This window comes from Anguilla anguilla, chromosome 7 (genome assembly GCF_013347855.1).
Source record: "Anguilla anguilla isolate fAngAng1 chromosome 7, fAngAng1.pri, whole genome shotgun sequence".
Lineage (NCBI taxonomy): Eukaryota > Metazoa > Chordata > Actinopteri > Anguilliformes > Anguillidae > Anguilla > Anguilla anguilla.
Window position 1 is genome coordinate 3,942,983 of NC_049207.1, and position 21,501 is coordinate 3,964,483.

Sequence of the window (21,501 nt, forward strand, 5' to 3'; positions counted from 1 at the left end):
TCACGTCTCAAAGAGGGTAGCTGTGAAGCCCCGCCCACCGGCGCGGTTGGGGTTTCCTCTCAGGGGAATATTTTTTGGGATTGACTTCAGTTGCTCTCCCCCTCACTCGGTGTCGCTTTCTCTGTCTCTCTCTCTCCCTCTCTCTCTCTCTCTCTCTGTCTCTCTCTCTCTCTCTCCCTTCCTCTCTCCCCCTCTCTCTCTCCCTTCCTCTCTCTCTCTCTCTCCCTCTCTCTCTCTCTCTCTCTCTCTCCCTTCCTCTCTCTCTCTCTCTCCCTCTCTCTCTCTCCCTCTCCCTCTCTCTCTCTCTCTCCCTTCCTCTCTCCCCCTCTCTCTCTTTCCCCTTTTCTCTCCCCCTCTCTCTCTCTCTCTGCCATGGTTGCCCACTCTCCTCACCCCGTTCTCTCTCCTGCCCCCCCACAGATCTACACTGATTGGGCCAATCACTATTTAGCCAAGTCTGGCTGCCCGCGGCTCATCAAGGACCTGACGCAGGACATCGCTGATGGAGTGCTGCTGGCAGAAATCATTCAAATCATCGGTGAGAGGAACACTACACACGCACGTGCACGCACGCACTCACACACATACACGTGCACACACACGCACGCACACACACGCACGTGCACACACACACGCACACACACACACGCACACATACACACACACGCACGTGCACACACACGTACGCACACACAGTCATACACACACGTGCACACACACACGCACACGCACACAGACACACGCGCGCACACACACACAGACAAGTGCACACACGCACACACATTCACACATGCTTGCACGTACGTGCACACAGGCACACACAAACTGTCCATTCACAAACGTGTAGTATTACCACCTGTGATACACACATACTACACTCTCATCATTACACATACACTAAAAACAGGCTTTTGGTTATTTTCTGGATAGTTCTACTGTATGGCCCCAGGCGCATAGAGCGGCATTGTGAACTGTTTGTGCCTTATTAAAGCATGTGTGTCCCATGTGTGTTTCTTAGCAGGAGTAGCTTGTGTTGTTTGTTCCCCTCCTACCCTCCCACCCTCCCAACCCCCTCCCCCCTGCCCAAAAAAAAAAACAGTCTTGCAGCTTAGTCCCGGCTCTCAGACAGGCAGTGGGAGGGGGGACCCAACCTCAGTAATGATTTTGCCGACCCTCCACCCCCCCCTCTTGTGCAGAAAGCATGTCTGAGAGAGCTCTCATATCACTGCTGTGTCCCACCCCCAGGGGGCGCTGTTGCAAGGTTACAGATGATATTGGGCACCGCACGTTTTATTAGTTAGAGCTTTGCTCAGACTCTGTGCTGTCGTCTTCTTTCCAGCGAATGAGAAGGTAGAGGATATCAATGGCTGCCCCAGGAGTCAATCTCAAATGGTGAGTGTGCAATTTTATAGTTTTTCAAGTGTACTTTTATTCTGACATGTTCTTTTGTAGAGTCCAAAATACAGTAGTGATACCAATACTGTGAAATTATTCAGTGGTGCATAAACCTTCCTACATACTAGTATCAGTCAGAATACAGTGACTTATGATGTGCTACTGTATGCCACCATTCATTCATGGATTGTACTTTAGCATGTGTTAAGTCATGGTCTGATGTGGTATCGCTTAGCGTTTGAATTAGTGCTTTTAGAATCTTCTGTACTGCATATTTAGTATGTTTTAAAAAAAAAAAAGTTATACGGGACACGTCATTAGTGTGGGTGGTGTGTGGAAGCACTGCTCATTATATTGAACGTCTTATGTTGTCAAAGAGATGCTGTCAGACCATAGTGTGTTTTGAATTGTCAGCCTACGTGTTAGTCTTTGTATTGCTTCAGTTAAAGTTGTATTGTGTGTGTCTTTGACTTTGTCACAGCATGGTCAGCTGCACGGTGGCCTTTCCATAAGTTAATTCTGAACACACAAGGTTTGGTGGCATGACATTGTTCCCCAAAAGTATAAATGGAATGGGTGGGAACAGTATTTATTAAATGAACTATGAGGAGATTTTGAAGTGGATTTAAAAAATAAAAAAGCTCAAGTGTACTTAAGCAATGCTCCGATCGGCGATAAACAATAGCAACAGCTGATTAACTTTTTTAGCGCATTCACCGTCTGAAAACTCCCCCCCTCCCCGTGGTTTGAAGTGATGAATTCCTGAAGTCTCTAAATAGGCCCGTTAATGTTAGAGTGTATGTGGGCTCTGGAGGTGAGTCACAGATTTTGGGTTTTTTTTTTTTTTTTTGCAGTGGCTGTAATTAAAAAGGGCTTAGCCTCTGTTTGTTATGGAGCAGTGGGGTTTTGACCCAAAACCTTCCGTTTCATGTGGGCTGAGGGGGGGCTTTTCATTCCGCGGCTGGTTTCCCTTTCAGAACTGACCAGCGGGGGGGGGGTGGGGGCAGGGGTCCGGCCCTTGCTGGGGGTGCACAGCGATGTGTCACAAGGGCTCATTGATCACTACACGATTTTCGGCTCCCAACACCCAGTCCTGGGGGGGGGGGGGCGGCGGCTCGGTGTCTCCGCCGCCATTGGCTCAACACCTGCCGTGTGACGCAGGTCACGGGGAAGTGAAACTTCGCTTTTGAGGAAGTGGTCTGTGTATTTCGGAGCGAGGCCAGAGGCTATGTGACTGGTTTTTTTGTTGTTGACGCTCGATTGGTGGATGCGGTAGCTCAGAGTTGTTTCTTGGTCCTGCCGGTACCGGTGCGTTGGAAGGGTTCAGCTGGCAGCCAGAGGACGATGAAGCACTGAGGTGAAGGACTGTTAGGGGTGAGGGTTTGGGAAGGGGGCAGGGATGAATGTGTGTATGGCGTGAGTGTGTGTGTGTGTGTGTGTGTGTGTGTGTGTGTGTGAGAGAGAGAGATAGAGAGAGACAGCTCAGCCATAGTGTGGGGTTATGGTAGTTTGTGCATGCATGTATGTATGTCTGCTTGTGTGTGTATGGGAAGGTGTGTATGTGTGCGTTTGCATGTAAGTATAGATGTAGGAGAGATGTAATTCTGTATTGTGTTAATATTTGGCCCTGCATCATTTCTGATTTAGCTGTAGTTGGTCCAATGCTGATATTATTACTGAAGTTAAACTATGGGCTTGGAGCCAACAGCCTGGATTAGTGTTAGCTTACAGGGGAACAGCAATGCTTCCTCTGGACATACATGTCAACACAACCAGCGAATGCCAATTGTGAATTAGAAGCTTTTGAACAGTATTGAACATGGCTGACTAGAATGCGATCTTTCTCACTTTAAAAGGCCTGTATAAAATGCTTGTATGACCATGAAATGACCTGGATCATTTCCGTGTCCAGTGTGGTTCATGAAGTTATATTATGGCTTTTACTGGATATTGCTAATGAAGAAAGTCAATGCTGGTTGAGCACTGCTAAATTAGCACTGTCATTTAACCCATCGACCTTCTCTCAGTACCTGCGTCTGGTCCCGTTTCAATTATGAGCTGGGTGGACTTCATCAAGCAGTGCTCGATAAAACACTTACATGTGCCCTTTCTCATTAATTCCTTTACTCGCAAGACGTGGTCATCTAGCTCTGAGGAGAACGCTCAGGTGAAACGCTCAGGTGAAACGAGTCTGCAGCTGGTGATTATGTTCTCCGTGCTTGTGTGTGTGTCCTCGGCTGGGAGGTGCAGTTTATTCCCGTGGCGGGCTGACGCACGGTCGTGTGCAGGGTGGGACCGAGCGTTTGCGGGAGATGGCTGCGTTTCCCGCTACATTCCGCGCGTGGATTTCTACCCGGCTGACGTGTTCCGATCGATCGCAGGTTCTGTGGTTCGGGACGCAGAATTGAAATTGAAAATGTTCATCTCCAGTCCCCTGACGCAGTCGTTTGGGGGTGCGAGAACCTGGAGACAGACATCGTTTGAGTGTGTTAACAGTGCCTTATAACACAGAAGCTTTGTGTAACTAGGCATGCCGCTGTTGAATAAGTTACCAAATGCCTGATTATAGATTTACACCTCACTTCTGTTGATACAGTCAAACAGCAGGGGCTTCTCCCATAAATAAAGAATGCCACTGCAGTTGAATTGGCAGAACTTCCATTTTAACAATGACTTACTGAAGCTAGCAGAAAGGAAACTTCCAACCAGGGGCCAGGAAAAAAAAAAGGCATTCCAATGTAAATTAAGTCCCCAGTTTGATTAAAGCGTTCAATAAAATATGCAGATTAAAAGCATATATTCTTATGATTCACTTTATTCAGTCCGGCAGCTATGCACTATGAACTTATTTTTTAACCTATTTGCTGGTCTGAAGTTCATGTCTGTAACAGTGGGTGGTTAACTTGGGCCCTGGTCAAGGTTAAGAGAAGCCCAGCAGGCTGCAGCGCTAAGGCCAGGCTGTAAAAACGCACAGGTCAAAGCCGGGCAGGAAGTGATGCGCTTTGGCCCCGACCTCCTCTTGTCCTCCTTCGCTGGAGGCCTTGCGTGGTCCTCCCGCGCTCGTGGGGAGGGGGGACGTGGGGGGTGGGGGGTGGGGCATCATCTGGGGCCCATCTGTTGGCAGCTCTTGAGCTGTCGAACGAGTGACATGAGCGTGTGTCTCTACCTCTTCTGCTTCCTGTGCTGCTGCTCTTTTCCTGTTTTTTTCTGGGCACTTTTTTTTTTTACACAAGAAGAGGAATCAGTGAAATCACTTATTTTGGGGGAGATTTATATTTATTTGTAATTTCATCAGTGACCTGTATAAGTGGTCCCCTTACAGATGTGGGTAACACGCGTGTGTGGCATTTCTGCAGCTGTTGATGGTTATGCTTTCCAAGGTGATCACTCACCCGTCGAGCCCCACCTGGGAAAGTGTTTTATTTCATCTTTGCACCTGGCCTCGTCAGAGGCGGTGCTTCCTCACGTTTGACTGAACGCTGACGGCAGAGCCAAGTTTGTCACGGGCGAAATGCACTGGCTGTCGCTCCTGTGCTCACAAAGTTGTATTTTATTCCTGCTGGAAAACGTTTCCCCCACAGCTGTTCAAACTATTTTCTGTTAAAAAAAAGGCACACTTTAAGGGATACTAACTCTTCATTTTGCTCTGTTTTTTTTTTTTGCTCTGAGGATGACTGAATTTGGCAGTTCTGTTCCATAAAAGTTTGTAATAGCGTATAGTTATTCCCAATGACTGTTATGGACCGGCTCGCATTGTTTTTGTTTTCAGTTGAAACTCTGGAACTGGTTTAAATCTCTGCCATACTTCATGTGAATAGCCTGAACCAGCACTGCCTCATGTTTACATGAAGACAATAAGCATGAAACCACATTTTCCTCAATCCATTTCTCGGTCTGAGTTAGTTGAAATGATACAATATCAGTCGATTTTGATAGTTCAGGCAAGGTTGCCATGGAAGCTCAAAACTTTGTGTGACTCTAAATTTTCTAGCCTGGGTCACACAGAGGGAAAATTTAGGGAGTTGGATTCGTGACCAGAAGGCAAGTATCTTAATTCCACAACTGTGAGGGATTGCCTTTGACCTGAATTGCTTCAGTATTAAGTATCCTACTTAATAAATGCGTTACTTGATAAGATTCAGCAGTGAGCACAGGGTCTGCCACGCAAAGATAAATGTTAAAAAGCGTGCCTTTTGTGTAACTTTTCAGCGTTGTTTGAACGTCGAACGGGATCATTTGGACAGGGTCCCGGGGGACAGATCAATCACGGGGTGAAATGGCTCCTGACAGGGGAGGGTCGCGTCGGCTGCCGAACAAGTTTTGGGGCGATCGGGGTGCGCCGAGCGAATTTCAAACCACGTCTCGCACCGTCCCGACGTGCCTGGAATTCACGTCTATTTTGGAACGGTGGCTTGGGAGAGGGGGGTCGATTCGGTATTCTCTTTCTCTGTTATTCTGTGCTGTTTCCCCATTGCCGCAGGAGCCCCCATCAAAGCTCTCTCTGTTGTCTTAGATACATTTTTTAAGCAGGGAGAGGCTGTGTATTGAACGTCAAGTAAAGATGAAATTGCTTTCGAAGGCACACGTTGTAATAATCGAACATTTTTACGAGGCACTTATTTATACAAGCCGTTCTTTTGCCCCGTTGTGAAAGCGTATTGTCATAAAAACTTGGGTACAGAGCGATGTCAATCGTAAGAATTTAAAAATAATTTCACCCTGCATTCCAGCAATCACCAAGGAAGAAATGGGTTTGGGGAAACCATCAATGAAATTTTTCTTGATAAAACATGTATTGCTTCAAGGTCATTGCCACGGATAGTAATTGAAATTGAACAGAACTCTTTCATGCGATTTCATCATGCTGTCCTGTATATATAGTAACGTCCCAGGGATCGGTTTTAAAATATCCTGGGCTCAGCTGTTGGGTACTCTCTTAAAGCGCAGACCTCTCTCTCTCTGTCCCTTTCAATTAGGAGCAGGTCACACGTGAGCCCCGACTGATTCGTCTGCTGCCCACATCTCCTACACGAAACACCCAGTCAGTAACGGGAACCACGAACCTTCACGGTTTTGGGGAAAAAAGGAATAACTGGTTTCATTGGGGAAGGCACAGCATGGCCACCAGACAGACAGAGACAGCCATAGTGAAAGAACTGTGAAAGAGTCCGACTAGCGTTAGGTTATCTTGTCCTTATAACATGGTCAGCATGGGCCTGGCAGTAGTAGTGTAATCCACTGCTGTCCGAGTGTGAAACCCTGCCTGGGTTTTGTCACAAACAGAGGAGCAGATAGCAAACCGGCTTTCTGGTAACAACAGAGACGGACATTCTGAGAGAACGCTTTCCAGAGCAGATAGCCAATAGAAAGATAGAAAGACCTAATTATATAGTTGATAGAAAGTCACTAGTGCTACTGTGGCAGTGACCTTCGATGTCATCACCCTTGCGTCTAAGGCTAGAGCTGTGGCCTTATTAACATTTGCGGCCGTGAGCTGCCCCAGCAGAAGCTAATCCTCTCTGTGGCAGCTGGGCATTGTGACCTGCTAATACTCTCTGTTTCAGTGTGCGGTGATGTGCCCAACTGCCTGCCTGGTATGGAATCCTGTCCATGCCAGTGCTGACTTCGTACAGTAGGCCAGCAAGGCAGTGCACATCTTGCTGTAGTACTGCCGTTGGAATGAGGATTTCTGCTTGTGGTGTCCTTTTCTTATCATGCAAGAACAATACAAGCATGTGAATTTGCAAACTTCTAAAAAACAAAAAATAAAAACATTTTCGTTGTATGCTGGTAGAAGAAATTGGCGCATGTTTACGCTACAAACTGTGGCACTATTTGTTTATTCCTTTATAAGTATCAGATCGACTGTTTTTAAATTTCCCAGGAATAGTGAATTATATATTTGATGAAATCTCTTATGAAAAATCTCCGTTGCCAGTCAAAAGTTTGATTTCAGCACGTTGGTGTCCTGTTCACGTTCAGCCTGGCGTCTGTGTCGTTCACCTGATGGCTGTTTAGACCTACTGTGGTGGCGACGTTGTCACCGTCACAGAAAACCCATCTTCTGTTTATCTGCGAGCCGCTCGGGCAGGTTCTCCAGAGGACACGCTGACTTAGGCTCCGTAAACCACCCCCGGTAACGTTATCTCAGCGTTGCAGCGATGTTTCGGCAGCACACTGATAGACCAGCCACCGGCACAACGTTGTGAGTTTGCGGTAATTGAGTTAGCGATTTTAGTGGAACTGTGAGGTGCTGTGGTACAGATGGGGGTGGAAGGGGATGGGGGGGGGGGGCGGCGCTGGGGGGGTTGATAAATATTCAGCAGGAGGGGTGCTTGTGTAGCCCACCAGCAGGGAGATGGAACAGACAGCGGCGTGTGTGATTGTTAAAAGGTTTGTCGTTTTCTGCTTTCGGCAAATTTTTGAGTGCCCTCTTGTGAAACGAAACCCGTTTCAGGGTTAAATGAAAAGTGTTCCATATCCCCCGTTTTACAGTATTTCCTAGACTGTGAAAATGAAAAATTAATTAAATACTTATCTGAGACATCCACTGGAGGTAAGTCGTATAATGTAATGTTCCATAACTGCAATAAATTGCCATTTTGTGTGGGGTAAATGGTATGTACTGTATTTCTGTACTGAATGGATTGATAATTGATATGTGCAAATAATACGGAGTGGATACAACATTTCTTCTTTGTTCGTTTCCTTTTGCATGTGCTGGAACTACTGCAGCTGAAGCGCATGCACTCCGTCATCAGGTGCCTGTTCTTCACACTACAGGCCACACGGTACTACAGTAGAGCTAGCACCAGTCGGAAGACAGGTGCAATGTTAGTTTTAAGTGGGAGCCGCTGTGCTACATTATTTGAGAGGAAATAAGAGAAATCTTAATGGTTTAACCCCCTCCCACATGCACGCGTGCACACACACACACACACAAAGAAATACGCATAAATATGCTGTCATTGTACTGTGCTTTGGACCCCTGATCATGTCATCAACTGATGACAGAGCAGGATGAACTTGTGACTATATCTCAGCATGTGTTCTCTGTGAAAACCTTGTGTAAGTGACTTGAAAGCACTGAGCATTTTTTTCTTTTTCATATGAGTGGTTTCACTCAGAGTTCACTGACAGAGCGTTTTCATCACAACAATACAATTTGCCATTTCACTGTAAACATAATACAAATTACAAATCAACTGCCACTAGGCATAAAATGTAAACAGCTTTAGAAGTTGAATTATTAAATAAATAAAAAAAGGACCAACTAGAGGAGTCTTCCATTGCAGTTTTGGCTATGAACTCTGTATTTAGAGAATAAATGTGTGTTCTCAAATATTTACCTTATATTACCTTTGATGACATCATCACGAGTGGACCACATCTGTGTCTCAACAATGTGGAGTCATATAAAGAGGGTTCTTGAAGCCCTTCCCTTCAAATAAAAATCATGAGAAAAGGACACATCACCCAGAAAAGCTGTGGTTTATATTGCACCATACTACAAAAATAATTATACTGCTTGTCACTAAAAGAATTAGCTTTTAAATAAAGCATAACCTTTTATTTTGAGTTCAACCTAAATAAAAAACGAAAAGGTAGAATTACCAGGTTACCGAGACATCTGCAGAGCTTCCTGAACTCTCCTGAAGCCAAATTCAGATTTTCGTTATTGCAGATGAGCACCGGGGACAGCGGATATTGTTGCAGTAAATATTTGAATATGTTCATTAAAAAATGGCATGAGAATGTAAGCGTGTAGCGTGTGGCAGATGGGTCACATGCCTGTTTGATTACACTTCGTCTGTGTTTATTCTGCGCCGACGTGCTGATATTACCGCCCGTCTCTGATCACTGGGACTTTTTGTTTTGCCTTTGGTTTCCTTTCTGGAAACGAAACGGCCCATAAATTCGAATCACTTCCTCAGCAAAAAAAATAAAAATAATAATAATAAAAAAATAGAGGTTAAACATTTGGCTCAACCAAACGACACCGCGTGAGGTTAGCAAGCGTGTGTGTGTGTGTGTGTGTGTGTGTGTGTGTGTGTGTGTGTGTGTGTGTGTGTGCGTGCGTGCGTGCGTGCGTGCGTGCGTGCGTGCGTGCGTGCGTGCGTGCGTGCGTGCGTGCGTGCGTGCGTGCGTGCGTGCGTGCGTGCGTGCGTGCGTGCGTGCGTGCGTGCGTGCGTGCGTGCGTGCGTGCGTGCGTGCGTGCGTGCGTGCGTGCGTGCGTGCGTGCGTGCGTGCGTGCGTGCGTGGGAGTTTGAGGAACTTTATGAAGTGGGCTGGATGGCGATCTGGCCAATCGGGGCTGCCTGTAAGGATGGCGGTTGGCGGTCTGGCCAATCGGGGCTGACTGTGAGGATAGCGGTTGGCGGTCTGGCCAATCGGGGCTGACTGTGAGGATAGCGGTTGGCGGTCTGGCCGATCGGGGCTGCCTGTGAGGATGGCAGTTGGCGGTCTGGCCAATCAGGGCAGACTGTGAGGACGACGCCGCGGTCACGGCGCGCTGCTCCGCGGCTGTGGTGGTGAGGTAAACTTCAGGAGCAGGAGGCAGATTTCACACTCAACATCCAACCGCTGCGCCCGCCATCTGACCCCCGCCAGGTGAAGATGTAGCCGTCTCATTTCAACATGGCTGCTCACGACGGACGAGTGAACAATAACGCCCATTCGCATGCTTTCGCTTGACCGTTGAATTGTATCTCTGCACAAGTGGGGGGTGCAGCAGGTCCATGGCGTACCGCTTTTTACATCTTGTTTTGTTTCCCCTGATCTTGAGTAGAATGGCCATTGTCTATAGGGTAGGGGAGGGGCGGAGCTTAGCAGGAAGAACAATGGCTGCTTTGTGGTTAACGGCGATCGATCGACGCAGTCGTCCCTGTCAGATCGGCCCGGCGAGCGTGAGGTTCTCCTGCATCCGTACGCCTCCCCCAGCCGCGTCTGACGGGGAGCGCTGAACTCCTCTTTTCCTCTTTTTGCCGCCCTTTCTCAGATCGAGAACGTGGACGCCTGCCTCAGTTTCCTGGAAGCCAGAGGAGTGAATGTGCAGGGTCTGTCCTCAGAAGGTAAGGTGCCATTTTTTTTTTTTTTTTCCGTTTTTCTCGCTGAGGTCCAGACCCGGGGTTCTTAGTGTGAATCTATCTGAGTGGCGGTGTGGAACAGGGGTGTGGCCACAACAATATGCACAGCTTGGTCTGGTGTGACCTTGTCGAATTACACCTTCCACGTGTAATTAAATTTGTATTCAGTCTGTGTATTGGCGATGGCAATGATGCCATAATATATAGATGTCCAATATATCAGACACATGACTTACATGACTAAAGAAACTTAAGAGGAGAGCCACTACAGTTATGTGTAACTCATTTCAGTCTTTGTCATCCCGACAGCAAATGTGGTGTGCCGAACAGTATCATGCACAAATACACAATTGAGCTACACACAGTAATTTTCAATAGACAGCAATGGAAACCGCATACAATGGAGCTTCTGTTTTGAACATCCTGAAAGAGCTTATGTACTGGGGCAACTATATGAAAGGAAACAAAAAGGACGTGAAAAAAAAGGGAACTGTATATATGGTGCGGAGGTTTAGAACCCCTCTCTAATTTAAGACTTTGGGTGTTGCCTAAGATGGCTGACAGTTCAAGTTCTCACCTCGTTGGAGTAAAGCCCAAACCTTTGGCGTCTTGCTTTCCATATACAGGCCGTTCAGCCACCCCGATAAATTGCTAACCCCCCCCCCCCCCAAAAAAAAAAAAAAAAAACCAAGTGACTTTGCAAACCTGGAATTCAGACTCCCTGAGTGTAAAGACTACAGGGTGACTTCGGTCCTGTTTTTACTGGTTTCTATAACGTCCTGTACGGAGGACTTTATGGCAATACTGTCTGAAGGCGAGCACTGTTTTCTTAAGCTGAGAAAACAAAGCTCGCTGGAACATCCTTTCACATCTTGCTGGCACGATTGCATCAGCTGTGCACTAACATATTAATCACCTGCGATCATGGATATGTTTTATGACACATCAGAAAAATCAAAGCCATGTTGCATATGTCTGCTGGGTATTTTGTTTGTCCAGGAATGGAATGCGTTGCAATAATCTCCTGGAATAAAAATACGTACTATTGCATGTAAATTATGTATTTTCTGAATGGAATTTGTGATGTTTTTGCGCCTTAAATTTACATACTGTTAAACTTGCATACGTAGATTCATGAGGATAACATTAGTTATTGCTAATTAGCTCATTGACTGCAAGTGCATTGAGGCTTATGGCCCTAATTCAGTTGACTGTGTTTATGCAGTCCTCTATGGAAGATGTTGAGTGACAGCACTCTGTTTCTAGCTCAGAGTAATTGCCTGACACTGCTACAGTCCAGCATACATGGAGACATGCTGCTGTTGACTACAATGAGCGCTAGAAGCACGTCGTTGATTGTTTGTTTATTTGGTCGTGCGTCTGTGCTGCTAACGCTCCCTGTGGCCCCCCCAGCGTTGGGTAATGCGACAGAACGATCATTTACAAAGACAGCCCTTTGAAAGCGAGGCGCTCGCAACTTTGCTCATCGATAATTCATTTAAAAACGGCGATCGTGACGTTCCCCAGTTGATCCTTGCTACAAAAAGATATGGCTGTCCTCCCGCACAGAGTTTGCTCATAGCAAATGTACTCGGATGATATGAGTGCACATTGCAATCTGGGGTAAATTGACCATCATGGTCTCCTCATTTGAGCCAATGTGCAGAAGCTGTATGAATTTTGCTCTGTTTATGTGAATATGCAAGATGAGATGAGAAAAAAGATGGTGTGTGGCTCGATTTCCTGTGCAAACATTCAAAAAATGTAATTCTAATGGACAATAAATGGATAATAACATGACGTAAGGTATTATTTTGCCTATTTGTTAGACCCCGGCCTCCACAGATCAGACTCCAACACACATTTAGACCTGCGCATACCCAGTAAAATGTCCAGTGTTAAATCAACTCTTGCAGTGTGCATATGGTCCCTTTTGGACGGATATGTACACTTTTAGAGTTGAATTAACACCGGGAATTTTACTGTGCACGATCCAGACCTTGTGAGTGCTTTAAAAACGGCTCTGGCCACATTCAGTCTAGTTACTACTGGCAAAGATGGCTCTTTGTGTCATCCTGTTTCTGTGGAAACTCGTACGTGTACACTTCCCTAAGTCACAGAGAGCATGCCCACACACTCGCCCGTACTGGCCTATCAAACACCTGGCCCTATGTGCTACATCGCCATGGTTTCCACTGCACCAAGCGTAGAATTCTCTGCACCCCATCATGTGTCACACGCAGTCGGTAGCAGCATCGATTGTGATCTCTGACAGATGTGATTTTTTTACAAAAAGTGAGCGAACACACCACATGCTCGCGGTGTCTGACTGGTATCCTGTATGCTCTGCTACTGTGCTGCCAAAAAGCTGCAATAAACACACTTAGCATGGAAGTAGCATACCTTTTCCTTTCTTTTATTTGCTATCCATTGTGGAACCCTGAGTTATATCCCCTATAACTTACGTTACGTGGCAAAGTAGAAAATGGTTTCTTTCTCGCCGCTAAAAACATGTATTATTATGTTCGTTGTCCGTATTTACCAGTCAACGAACGAATATATACAGCGAACAAATATGAACGTATAAATGTCCCGGCTTGAGACGCGAGTACGGACGACTTCCGCAAGACTTACGCCTCCGCTGACTTCCGGTCGCGGAGGTGAAACGGAGTCCATCCGTTGCGTCAGAGCGCCCGGGAGAGTTACGGTCCCCTTGTTTCATTTCCTCCTTCGCTCTGAGCTGTTTACGATGAGATCCGTCGCGTCCGAAAGAGGATATGAGCAGAGGCGGCCGTTGTGTGAACCTGCTTCACTTTCACTGGAGTCTTTATGAATTGAGTTGATGAAGTTCCCTTTTTAAAAAAAAAAAAAAATATGAGGCCTGGGCTGTTCAGCTCAGTTGGCTGTAGTAAGATATGGTGCCGTTCTGCTTCTAACTGAACCGCTACAAGTTTTGCTTGCGCTACAAATGGCTGTCAATTAACTTTGTGACTCACAAACAACCTGAAAAGTAGGTTTATGAAACTCTGGCGTGTATGGGATGTCTTCAGCTGTTCTTTAAAATGGCTGCCGCAGTTTGCCTAAGAATAAAAAAGTTGTACCTCTTGTGTACCTCACAAGCAAAAGTACATGACTGCAGTGCATTCTAAATTCATTTGTAATAACCCTTCCAGAAATGCAAAACAACAATTCAACAATTGATTGTGCAAAAACTGTTTCGTCCTAATCAATATTTAATAATGTTATTGTAATTATTTATTTTTTCATTAATGCCAGTAAAATTAAAAGTAAATAATATTTTCTGATGTGTCAAGCGTATCAGTTTGCTGTATTGATTAATTAAAAATGCTACAAATACTCAAATCATCAAATGTAAATATATATCTGTAATGTGTCAACTAGTACCGTAAATCATCAATGCGGTCCTAACTTTCAGCTGTCTTAGTTCAATAGAAAAGTTTCTGTAACATTTCAAAAGACATTTCATTTCTCTAAAGAAAACAGCTATTTGGTCTTTAATAATGTATTGTATAAATTATAGGTGCCAGGCATTATAATTCAATGTCTTGAAGATTAATCACCTAAACTTTTGCAATTTAAAAACATGCCTTGGATAGCTACTTAGGAACAAACTTTTACTGCATCATAAGCGTTTTAGGGTTCAATCGTTCAAATCTGTACACATTATTAAAATTGTTTTTGGTATGAAACCAATTTCACTAAAGATTGCAGTATTGGTCCACTGATTGTTGCTGTAATGCGATCAATGCGCTTTGAGCAAAACCCCATTTTTCACATTTTTCTACCTGCGATTAAATGTGTAATCTTTTCAGTTCTGGATAAACCCAACACAAGCAACAGGCTGTTGTACAGTATGTAAATACATGCACGGCATAGCACACAAAAAGCATTGGTCAGAATTTACAATAAACTTTTAAAAATTATCTTAGAACAGTTGGGAAACATGTTATTACCTCTTAATTATCATGTAATAGCTTGCTTTACAAATACAGTGTTTTAAAATGGATGGCATACCATGTATTATATCTCATTCTCCAGTGTGACATGGTGTATAGTGGGATATCCTCTGACCAAAATTCTTGCACAAATGCTTGGAATGGCTACACGGTCTTTAGGAAGGCTTTGGTAATATACTTTATGGACCAATAATAAATTATTGTCTTTATGAGGGGTAAACAATGGGCTGATACCTTATGTAACATGCTAAGATCTGTTTTTACATTTTGCACATTTTCACATTTCCGTGTAACATGTTTTTGATGAAGAAGCCTATCGATGATAATTACCGGTGTTTACGGGCTGTATAATTGTTACAGCAAAAACAGACCAGAATTCCTCAGTGAAAAATAAGACTAATTTACATCTAAAGTGCAGGAACAACCAGATGGGAAATTATGACTCCATTTGTGCTGGCTGATTGTGTATTTTGATGTAATAATTACTAAACTGTAATGTATTTCTACAGCACAATTCACTCATGTGTGTCCTAATGTTGTAAGCAGGCCTTTATGAAATATGTGGTCCATTTATTTGCCCTCTGGAATATAACAGGTTCATACAAAACAAGAGGAAAAACTCAGGCTTGAATGCCATTGATTACATACAGAATATATGCCATTGATATATTCTGTATGTGCAGCAACGGAAACAAATCATTCAGCCATTTTGTGAGGCCTGTCTGATACCGGTCTGATAGTTTTTTTTTGTTGTTGTTGCTCTTTGCATGAATGGCATGGTAAGTTCTGTGTGTCTCTCTAAATTTTGCCAGAAATTTGGAATGGGAATCTGAAGACCATCCTGGGGCTCTTCTTCAACCTCTCCCGGTATAAGCAGCAGCAGCAGCAGCAGCAGCAGTACTACCAGTCCCTCCTGGAGCTCCAGCAGCAGGTCACACACCAGGCCACCGGGGCGGCGACAGCGAGCCACCACAAGACACAAGATATGCAGTCCAGGTAGCTCCTCCCCCAGTAGCACGTCACATTAAGGTCCAGCTATGCCTGCGTAATAAAACTGTTACTAATGTGCTTACAAGAGGTTATTTCTAGGAGTATCTCCAACGGAGGGTAACATGGAACACAACAGCTGGCGGCATTCTTAATAAACATTGCCTGTTAGTTTCACAGCGTGTCTTTGTGAAACAGAGTGATTGCATATTAACAGGAGAGATGTAGCAGGCCTGGCCTTGTTTCACATGTGTAATGTAGAATAGTGTAGCTGTTGTTCCATTTTTACGTACGTTGGAGTTACTCAGCAATAACCCCTTGTTACCAAATTAGCACGGTATTGCTGCACCATACGAAGTATTTGAATACAGTGACAACTGTGTGGCTAAATGGCGGGCTTAAAATAAAACTGCTGGATGTGTGATTAATTATTAACTCATCCTATTCTCTACCACGAAGGAGGAGAACAGAGTGCAAAATCAATTTCTGAAATGACTGTTAATTCGTCCTCTAGAACTGGAGTTGGCCACCACTTATCCAGGTTCATTACAGGGGTCTATCGATACAGCAAATTATTTTATGGTTTTTATGGTCCAGAGATGTTAAAGACCCTAAGGGGAATGAGCTTCCTCATTTAGTTAATTATCTCACTGAATGACAGGTAAATTCAGGATATTTTCGTTCTGAATATTAAATGATGGACGTTTCTACGCTTATTGGTGACTGCAATTCAGTATACCTATTGAAAGACTTTACAGTAGTGTTTATATCTGACTGAAGAACATCATTTTTATGATGTTGTCAATAGAATGAACAGTTATACTCCAGTCTTCACCGTTCTGTCATCCTAGTTCTTGATGTTGCTACTATAGTGTGCAATTATTCTTCACAATGCTGTTCAGCGTTTGACGAGACATTGATGCCCAAAACAATCCTATTTTATTAAGAGACGTCAGTATTTAAATACACTGTACATTTACAATATTTACCAACCCAATGATACGATCCATAATCTAACGTTTAAATACTTCCCCTATGTTCTAGTTGGCAGACTGTAGCTGCATAATCCCAAATGGTTTACATCCTGAATGCAAGTTAGACAAACAAAAAAACTGGAATACCAGACGCGGGCGATATTCCCGTTGGGGAATCATGTTGCAGCCTTGCGGAGTCGATCTGCAGCCACGCCATGCCAAGGAGGAAAGTGCTGAGCCCTTGTTACTGCCAGGGCCCAGGCAGGACTGTACTGCGCAAGCAGCCCATACTGTAGCTTCACTGGAGGAAACACAGCTGTTTCATTCCTGCCAGAGCCCCCCCTAGAATTCCTAAGTGGCCAATGACAGGTGGTGCTAAGACCCCTGCCAGAACAGGAAACAAGGCTAGTGGGGCACTTCAGATTCGCTGCAGATCCATTCATGCTGGGACATGATGGAGTGGTGTTAGGATATAAATGAGCATATATGCAGCTCAGCTTGTGCGGTTATTGCAGAGATTGTATTCAGTTAAATTCTATTTTATTTGTGTAGCAATGCAGAGACACTGTCACGAAGGTGCTTTTCAGAAGGAACAGAAAGGAAAAACAAGAACCGAACCCCCCAAAAAGTGAGCAATTGCGGTAAAAAATCTCCCCAGTGGGAATAAACCCACTCAAGCGGTGGCGAGAGAAAACTGTGGATCACACGCGGTCAGAGACTTTCTACCAACCGTCATAAATGGTATAATTGTGTTATGGGAAAACAGGTAAAAGTTTTGAACGGTGTAATCATGGCAGACGGGTTGGTACACTGTAAAGGAATGTGTTACTCTTCAAATGGAGCAACTCTTTAAATGAGTCGACGCCGTGTTTCCAGTTTGCAGACGTGATGCTAAATGAGCGGTCGTGTTTTGTCTCGGGCGCTGAATGGCAAACGAACACACATCCCTCAGGGGGGATTCTTCAGTTGCTATCGGTGACCAGTACAGTTTGAATGCACCAGCTGAGCCGCGCGGCACACATTCGCAACTCTCTGCTTTCCGGTTACAGTATCGCCTCGTTTCAAATTCAGCCCACCAGGCAGGTCCCTGCTGTCTTTGCTAATCTTATTTCGGTCTGAACTCCAAATGTTATAAAAAGTAAAAAAAAAAACGCTGTCTGGGCTCCTGAAGAATGAAGCCGTAGGCTTTTTATAAAACCAGCCAGCCCCCCCTGCCCCCCCCCCCCCCGCAGGCCGAGTCCCCGGTTACAGTTTCAGGGTCCGGTCTTTTATAGAACGCACCTGCCAGGGCCGGACATAGCGAGCGGCGAAACGGCTAGCCCGTTAGCGTCCAGACACCGGGGAGCCGCAGTGGTCCGCGGGATCGTAGCGCTAACGGCACCGCAGCTCTCGCCCGTTTTACCCGCCGTGTCTCGCCGTCCCGCCAGCTGGCCTCTAGAGCCGGGGGAAAGACGAGCCCTCGCCACGCTAAATGCCCTGCCGCTGCCCGGCTAGCCTCTGCTCGGTACCACACCATTACATTACATTTACATTACGTTACAGGCATCTTATCCAGAGCGGCTAACGCGACTCTCTACGCTTAGCTCTGTTTGTGTTGTTGTTTGGTTCCGACAGGGACGTCTTCTGGGATCGGGGTTAATAAGCAGCTAGGCTATGCTATGATATGCTGTCATAGAGTAATAGTACTAATCTGTCTCTTGTAGTTTTTTGTTGCGTGAAACTTAGAAACTCTATTTGAACAATTTTGACAGTTGCAAAATGTTTTGGGATGCCCGAAAGCATTAAGGTGCATTTGATAAATTTAGTTGATTCATTCAAAAGATGTAGTTTTTTTGTAAGGAAAAAAAAGGTGAAAATTGTTTGTTCTTTTTTATCGTAAAATCATGTTATTGATCTGTTCTGTTCTGTACTGGTGAATTGTAATGCTTGTGTTGTAGCCTTTGTAGTACCGTACAGCCCCAAGCATTTCTGTAGGTTATCTAGGTGGGTCATGTGCTTGTTATGTAGGTCATGTTCCATGATGACCCACAGACACAAGCATTTGGACTGGAATTTACGGCGTCAGAATGCTCCGGTACAGTATATCAGACCAGAAAGGCGATCTCTGTGGCTCCCAGACATGGCGGAGTTTCAATACCACAGTGATCGCAGTGACATCACGCCATCTCCGACTGAAACGTAATGAGGTGCGTGTTACTGTAGATGCTACTTTAGCGTCGATTTGCAACATAGTCGTCGTCCCCCCCCGCTTCACGCTGACATGCTGGAAAGCTATTCTCAAACCGTCTAAATGTGGTAAAGCCGTAATTAAATCTCGGCAGTAAACGGGCTTTAGATACGCTGGCTTTCGAAGCACCACAGACGTCTGTCTCGTTCGTCAGACGGGAGGTATTCACGTCGGCGCGGTTCCTCTGGGTCACGCAGTTGACCCGCGTTAGACCAAGGACATTGTGACATCAGCGATTCCTGCACACAGCAGCACGAGGCCCTGCTCTTGCCCTGTGAGTGTTATGATTTAAAGCCTGCTGAATGGTATCGCGTTAGCTACGTGCAGAATAAGGTTACATTTTATAGCAACCACGTATTGTCAAAAAAAAAAACAAGCAAAATCCCATTCAAGTTCATTGGAAGATAAAGGTGGAAAGTTTTTTGGTTTCTCACCGCTACTGAGGTAAAGGGAACTACATCTGGTTTGGTTTAGCGGATGAATAAGTAGCGGGCCCCAGTGAAGACCATTACTGTCTTTTCGCCGGTCGTATTTGATTAGAGTTTTGGGAGCTGTGGCTTCGTTTTTTGAAGAATGCGTCTGCGCACGGGTCATCATTTCACTACTCCGTAATCCCTACCTGCGGCAAACTGCCTGGGCCTCCTCTGTACGGGATGGGCTTGTTGCCGCGGCGACGGTGATTTATTCTTCCCGCGGATGACGGCTGGAGGCGTGGATGTGACGCCTCGGACGAGGTGGGCGAGAGGAGGAGAGGGAGCGGGCTACCGTTCTACCGAAGTGCGAGATGTTACATTACATTACATTACAGGCATTTAGCAGACGCTCTTATCCAGAGCGACTTACACAACTTTTACTTAGCACTTTACATTGTATCCATTTATACAACTGAAGCAATGCAGGTTAAGTACCTTGCTCAAGGGTACAACGGCAGTGTCCTTACCCGGGATTCGAACCTAGGACCTTTCAGTTACAAGCGCAGTTCCTTACCCACTGTGCCACACTCCGACCTCCGACCGAGATGTGTTCTCGGGACGAACGACAGCCTTCATTAGTCATTCTGAAGCTGCTATCTTCCTGGCCAGAGTCGGTTTTTCACTCTGGTCCTGCTTAAAAGGCACCCAGAGAGGAAACGAAAATGGAATGATATGTAGTCATTTTCTTTTTTTTCTTTTTGGTCGTGAGGGATTACCTGAAAGGGGCCGTACTGTCATTTCTGAATGAATTTGGAGTATGTCCCGCCAACCTGTAACTTAGCGGGATTGCATGTCTGCCCCCCCCCCCCCCCATATTAACTCATAAGAATCTGGGGGAGCCTGCGGAAACCTAGAATTTGGGGTCCCCTTTTTTGGTGTTTTCTCATTGCAAACAGCAGGCGGGAAAAAAAAAAACTCTCAGTGGCCAGTTATCATCCATGATTAATTTTTGCGACGGCTCACGATTCATTAGAGAAAGTATTAATTACCCGTGAAAAGGAAAAGGATCATTTCAACTCGAGCTAATTACAGCCTGGGCAGTTTGAACTGGAACTTGCCACGGACCATTGCTGTTTAGCTCCGATTTTAATGTCTTTTCAGCAATGCAAAAACAATAGCCGAAAATGCCTGGGTGCTGCGGTGCTAAGATGTCCATTAGTCAGAAGTGATTCAGCAACAGGGAGCGGTATGCTTTTTTTGAATGCATTTCTTTATCGGATTGCTATACCGCTTTGCACAATTTCACATACAGGATGCCATAGTTGGATGTGCTTAATTTCTTCATTTCACCTTGAGTCATCAAAGTGCCACGCCCTTAACACAGTGTTCAAATTTCTGCTAGTACACAGTTATTAATTGAATTTTATTGTTTGAGGGCCTTGTACAGGTGACAAGCACATGGGATGGTTTTTGTAATTCTCATTCTGCATACAGTACGCCTACAGTTTGTTCTCACTGACTATGATTTCAAAACCAAAACATAAGATTCAAGTAGAAGCCCCACATCAGTCTTACTTGGATTATGATAGTGCGCATAGGTTTTCAAACCGATACCGTTCCCAGTATTGTCAATTTAGCTTAACTTAAGGTATGGCAAAGTGACATTGCATCACATATTAGAGATATGAAAACTTATTTTACAGCCTTGCACTATGGCATTGATGAAAAGCATGTTTACTTCAACAGCAGTGATTTTGACAAAACAGTGAAGGTTTAAAAGTCATCCTGCTTTCAGGGATTGCATTACTGCAGGACTGTACATTTTTCAAGCAGAATGAAAATGCGTACTGTGCTCTGCAAGTGCCAACGTAGGCTATCCATCATGGCATTCAACTTAGTTCTGAGTTGGGAGGTGTTTGTATTGATTTGCAAAAACTGCATAAGTGTAATATTCAGTTGGGGGGAAAAACAGAATGATGTGGCTCACATTTATCCTAAATGCAAAATGCGCTCAAAATAGGCTATCGATTCTGCAAAAACACCCAGATCAACAGCAGCATTATTAATCAACAAGCTGATTTCTGTTTTGACAGTGAGTAGGTAAAAAAATAACATAAAAAACAGAGCAGACAGATCGGGTGAAAACTGAAGTGCTATTTTGTGATATGATACTGGCAACACATTTAAAGATTTAGCTATCTAGCTAATTCACTACAGAGTAACGACAAGCTAATAAACTGACAGTTTAGCTAACTATCCAAAACATGTGAGTGCCACATCACATCGGTCTGTGTGTAATCTCTTGAACGGAACTACCTAAGGATGCAAAATTCATTTCAGTGCAAACTGACAATGAAGTTGTATCATATCGTATCGTGTTGCTCTTAAACCATTACTTCATATTATTAGTGCTCTTACTCCCAAAATTAACTGACATCGGCA

At 44.9% G+C, this 21,501-nt stretch overlaps 1 protein-coding gene across 1 annotated transcript in view; it reads left to right on the forward strand.

The window, feature by feature from the left end:
• The window catches only part of nav3 (neuron navigator 3), a 277,510-nt gene that overhangs the window by 171,987 nt on the left and 84,022 nt on the right, over positions 1-21,501 (forward strand). The window contains exons 4-7 of the mRNA XM_035426721.1: positions 421-538; positions 1,340-1,392; positions 10,394-10,466; positions 15,271-15,454. Of these exons, the coding sequence (XP_035282612.1) occupies positions 421-538; positions 1,340-1,392; positions 10,394-10,466; positions 15,271-15,454 (428 nt within the window). The remainder of the gene's footprint in view (positions 1-420; positions 539-1,339; positions 1,393-10,393; positions 10,467-15,270; positions 15,455-21,501) is intronic.